The 5,960-nt window shown below is 42.2% G+C and overlaps 1 protein-coding gene across 1 annotated transcript; it reads right to left on the bottom strand.

The window, feature by feature from the left end:
• Positions 1–2,936: 2,936 nt before the first annotated feature.
• Positions 2,937–5,960, bottom strand: LOC132314392 (calcium-transporting ATPase 12, plasma membrane-type-like). Its single transcript, XM_059813264.1, has one exon. It carries the CDS (start codon positions 5,958–5,960, stop codon positions 2,937–2,939), a length of 3,024 nt encoding a protein of 1,007 aa, XP_059669247.1.

Here is a 5,960-nt window from a genome sequence, read left to right as displayed (position 1 = left end):
GAGAGGTTGTCTGATTGGTAAAGGAGGTCGGAACTTATCTTTATTTTTTTGGTACAGTCTTGCTAGGGTAACTTTCAATGGAGTAACTAACTCTTCCTCTCTGGGCCTTTTCTCAGATTTCCACGAGGAGCTTTGCGGCTGAACCTGTTTTTGCCTGATCTTTGCTTTGGTCTTTTCTTCCGTGGATATGACGGATGTTTTCCGAGCGTTTGCCGCCTCTTCTTCTTCTAAGCGCACAAATCCATCGGCTCTTTCGTTAAGTTCATCCATAGTCTTCGGCGTGTTCACCACCAAGCTTGTGTGGAATGGGGTGCCACGGTTCATGGCCAGTATGAATGCTTGAACTGCCGTTGAAGGGTGACATTCAATAACCATGCTCTTGGTAAGGTTAAACCTGGTTAGGAAAGCCTGGAGACGCTCATCAGCATGTTGATTCATTGTGAATAGGCTCGAAATATCTTTCGTTGGACGCTTGTTTCCATAGTATTGGCTTATGAACCGATCACACAAGCTTCGAAAACTATCCACTGAACCCCTCGGCAGGTTCTTAAACCAATTCAGAGCTGGTCCGGCCAGACTCGTAGGAAAGCACTTGCACATCAAAGAGTCATTCTCAGTGTTTAGAGCCATTTTCAACTGGATGTGATACACGTGATCGATCGGATCGGTCGTTCCGTCGAACAGAATGAAAACGGGCATGGAAAATTTCCTCGGACTTGGAGCATTCAGAATCTCATCTGTGAACGGTGAATCAACCGTTTGAGCTGCTGAACGGAGTGCTTCATTTTCCCTCTGGAACCCCGCGGTTGCTCTCTGGTCTACCGATCTCCTCTCTGAGCTGTGATAGTCGAACGTCGTCATGGAAGGCCGATAGGTCGGATCGAATGACCTGTCCTCAACAAAGTCTTTGCGCCATGGAGGCATAGCTTTGTGACGATTCAACTCTGTTGCTTCACCTCGGCTGAGCGTTTCTTGATGTGGATCAAAAGTCATTGCTTCATTTCGCCTGATCTGCTCACGCCGTGGATCCATGTGAGTTGATCCTTCACGATCATCAATACGACGAAGATTTGGCGGCAAACCGTCTCGGCGGATTTCCTCGCGGTGAGAATCTACTAGATTGTTTCCAACCTCCTCACCGTGATGTGCTGCATCGGTACGTGCACCTTCTTCTCCTACCGGGAGTGGTCGTGGAATTACTGGAGCTTCTCGACGCTGCATTTCAGTCCTTAGATCCGCATTTTCTCTCCTGAGAGCTTCGATCATGTTCATCAACTCATCAAGTTTCACTTGCTGGACGTTCTCAACCGTATTGGAGTTGTCACCCCCTATCATGATTCCGGATCGAAGCAAAGGCATGAATTACGAACTCCGAAACAAATCTAAGTGTCACCGATGCAAACTCCGTTAGATCTAGGCTTAACTTCACCGAATCGTGATCACTGTTTGCTAGATCTGAACTTTTCTAGCTTTGAACTCACCGAATCTGATTGCAATTGAGCAAATCACAATTGCGTCATTCCGAAGCAAATGCCTCAGAATCCACAATAAGCAAGAATTCTCTCTGAACAAACTACAATCTCACTGATCTGGATTCAACTTCCAGAAATCACACTGTGTACTCACAAACTCGATTGAACTAATATGGTACTGATAGGGCTCGAATTGATTTTCTTCCTCGATTCCCACAGACGGCGCCAATTGAAGATGCAAGAATTCGCTTCTTATTTCTCTCTCTCTCTCTAAAATTCTTCCAAAAAAAATTCTTCCCCCCCCTCCCCTTATCCACCTGTAATGGTCTATCTATAGACCATTACAATTATTATTGTTAACTGATTACATTGGGCCTATATTCAAAAGTTTTCTTCCTTCTGGGCCTGATCTCCCAAGGGGCTTGATCTTCCTCGGTGGATCCTCCAGGTTCGGCCCATTCCGCGGTGCTTTGGCATGGGCCCTACTTCAATTGTTCGACCCGATCCTGTTCCAGCGAACTATATCCGGCCTATGTCACTTGCTGTATCCTCATATATATATATATATATATGTGTGTGTGTGTGTGTGTGTGTGTGTGTGTGTGTGTATTCAATTCTTCCTTGCACGTACTATTTTAAATTAGCTAACTTTCATATCTTACATTTCACATTACTTGAAAGAAAAAGTTGCATACCATGAGACCGGTGAATGTGACGGATGATATCAAAATCAATTTTTAGTAAAAAATGACCTACGTACACAGCGTACGTAGTTCTTTATATGCACCAGTTACAACTTACGTAGTTCTTTATTCTTTTATGGTTTTGTATTGCTTGTGATTTACAGTCCATAGCTTTCTTCTTGTACGAGGCATGCCCCTCTTATTCTTGTAAATTGGTTTTTGATATATAAAATTTTCCTTTCTTACTAGTACACACACACACACACACACATCTATGAGTTTACACTTAGTGCAACAAATTTGGCTAGTTTCTTCCATGTATGTGTGTGTGTTTACATATGTATTGAGTTATTGAGAGGACATGATGAATAGTGTTATTGGACTTGTGTGTATAGAGGAGGGTGTAGATAATATCCTCCACATCACGGGATGAAAGATTCTTCCACCATCTCATAAATTGATTTAAGAGTCATTTTCCTATTTTAAATGGTGGGGAACATCGATCTTAATACTTATTAATTACTTCCAAGACTCCAATACAAATTGTTCTTACATAAAATCTTCACACAATTTCAACATATGTAGCTGAAAAACAAATAGGAAATTATCATTAAGAATGTACGAGCATTACAGCTTAATTTGAAGGAAAAGACGAAAATCTATACATATAAATCCACAATAGGAAATTATAATAAAGTATATATGAACATTACAGCTTAATTTGAAGGTAAGAGGGAAATCTATATATATATTTATGTGTATATATATACATATGTACAAATCAGTTCACCTGTGTGTTATTTTTTGTAACCCATTTTGCACCCCAGCCTACGGGCAAAACAGTTGCTGCAATTCCAATACAAACACCCCATTCTTTCAGGCCTAACCTTCCGTCACTATGAGTTACCGCCGTCGCGATATTAATCACCACCACCTGCATAGTAACAATCGCCACCACCATCACATGAAACCGCAGGCTCTTTCGCATCAATATCCCCTCAAAAACATTCATTTTCTCCATCTCTCTCGCATTCATCAATGCGAAAACCTGACATAACACATAGCAGTTGAAGATCATGGCCTTTAAAACCCTCTCATCCACGTGGAAAATAGCCTGTCCCTTAAAGTGTAGGACTAATAGAACAGTGACCTGATAGAGGGACTTGACAGCTATGCTTGTCCACATGGTTTTAGTTATAAATGGACCACTTATAGGGAAAGCGGGTGGGCAGCTCTCCAGTTGAACCCTAGAAGGTGGTGGTGCCGCCAAAGCTGAGGCACCAAGTATGTCCATGATTAGGTTAAGCCACAAGATTTTGAATGGTGTGAGTGGCACTTCACTTGCAAAAAGTACTACGATGAAGTTTGTCATGAATGCAACAATATTGAGTGACAGTTGCAACTGAATGAATTTCTTAAGATTGTTGCAAACACACCTTCCCATCTTCAATATGGCATAAAATGTCACAAAAGTCCGGTCCAACACGACGATGTCTGAACTCTCCTGTGCCGATTCTGCACCATTATGGCCAATTAGAAGCCCTAAATCAGCTTCTTGTAACAGCAGGGAGTCCCTAGTACTTGTTCCAGTGACTGCCACTACTACACCTTTCTGCCTCAGGCACTGCACCATTAGTAGTTTATCAGCCGGAGATGCTTTCGCCATCACAGATATGCGATCAATCATACTCATCCGATCTTCCTCAGAGCTATTTCGGAATTCTGAGGCTTCAACTACTCCTTCCATCTCTTCAGCAGACCTAAGAATTCCCGATTGGACTGCCATAAATGCTGCTGTTTTTATGTCCTTATCAACCACTAATTTGATCTTAACCCCGGATTTCTTACAAGCTTCAATAGCTTGTCTCACCTCTTGTCCATATGGGTTCTTCAACCCAAGTAGACCTAACAAAATTAAGCCATCTTCTATAGATTTGAGGGTTTCTTCTTCATCTTTTCCGAGCTTCCGAGTTTGTTCTCCTTCCTCTTGCACAACAAGTACTTTCTTGTGAGCAAAAGCGAAGCATTGGAGACAATCAGATTCAATAGTTTCAATTATTTCGTTGAATAAAGCTCTTTCCCTTTCATCTAGGGTTTTGATGGTTCCATCTACTTTATAATAATGTGAGCACTTGGATAGTACCATCTTTGCAGCTCCTTTCAAATGGACATGCACGACTTTGTCACTCTCTTCTTTTCTCCTTAACATCAACACACTTTCATTCCTATTGAGACCAAAAGCTTCACTATCAAGAACACTGCAATTTCGACTCAATTCCTCAATATCAATATTCCCAAGAACTTGTTGAGACCAGCAAAGAAGAGCATCCTCTGATGGACTACACATGCAATAAACTCCTTCACGCAGCCTATCAAGGACTTCATGAGCTAGTACTCCTGTGGACACTTCCTTGACATTGTCGAACCCAATCCACAGCTCGGCCATCTTCCTATGCTGCAGGGATAGATCATCCGTTTCACCGGTGCAGATTGCAGTCACGAAACCAATCGTAGAGCATGCTGGGAGTTTCTGGACTATGACCTTACCGGACGACATCATTTTCTTCTTCCCACAAGCTAACAAGATAAAAAACCCTAAAGTCAAACCATCTCTTAGCGCAAAGATCAATATACAAAGCATAGGAACCAACCCATTAGCCCTTGTGCCTTGTTGCTTCCTAATAAGCTTTGTGGCCTCATTCATTATTTCCTCCACAGTGTTCTTTACACCCTTTGGGTCCGGATCATGATTCTGGTCGCACTGACCAGAATTCAATACGAAACATCTGAGTACTTGCACTACAAGAACAAACAAAGAGAGGCTCAACCAAATCTTTTCCAAACGAAAATTTGTTTTGTCCATAGCAATTAGCAGCCTTGACTCTCGATCGCTTTCATCAGAGCTTATTGATCTCATCAACTTACTCTTTTCTGTGTTCCTTCCCACTGTCATCACAAGCATTTGACACTCACCACCCACCACTTTTTCACCGGTAAACATAGAAGGGTACTTAGACAAGTAACCAATATTACCCTCATGGACTAATCCGTTACCGAGCTTGAATGAGTCACCACCATCAATGAACAAACCATCAGCAGGGACCGTGTCACCGGTCTTCAAGCAAACTATATCGCCAACCACAACTTCATGAACTGCAAAAAGTTGGACCTTCCCGCCTCGAATGACCTTGGAGATAGCTGTTTTCTCCCTTGACAACTGCTGCTTGATCATCTTATTCCTTCTGGCCTTCCGAAATATAGAAATGACACTAAAAATGACAACTATGTCTATGGCTAAAATCATGATCGCACCATCAACAATCCCTTCTTCTAGTCCATTCCTCTTGATTCCGATCACCAGAGAAAGCGTGGCGCAACACAAGAGAAGGATCACAGTGCTATCTTTGAAAGCATCACACATGAGCCAGTACAACGTCCCTTTCCTGGCATTGGAAGAAGATTTGTCCTCAAAATTTAGGTTTGAACCGAAGGCTTCATGTCTGCAACGAAGATCTTTGCCATCGCCACGAATACCGGTATGAATATTGGTATCTAATGCTGCAGCAATCCCATTGATTCCACCATAATGTTGATGGATATAATTTATGTCATTAAGTTCAACTAGTTCAGCAAGCTTTTCTTGGCTGAGTCCAAAGTTGATGACTTCTAGTTCTAGTCCATCCTCCTTGTGATTCTCATCAATGGGACAATCTTCGATTTCTTGCACAACTCGGGATTGAGGAGTTGTAGAATCGTTGAAGTTGTCTTTTTCGAGGATTGTGTTGCAAGATTGGTGATATGCCAT

Source organism: Cornus florida, unplaced genomic scaffold (genome assembly GCF_030987335.1).
Source record: "Cornus florida cultivar Cherokee Brave unplaced genomic scaffold, ASM3098733v1 CherokeeBrave_3.0.0_Hap2_Chr06, whole genome shotgun sequence".
In the NCBI taxonomy this organism is placed as follows: domain Eukaryota; kingdom Viridiplantae; phylum Streptophyta; class Magnoliopsida; order Cornales; family Cornaceae; genus Cornus; species Cornus florida.
The sequence above is the reverse complement of the archived record's forward strand: the minus strand, read 5'-3'. Positions and strand labels throughout refer to the sequence as shown.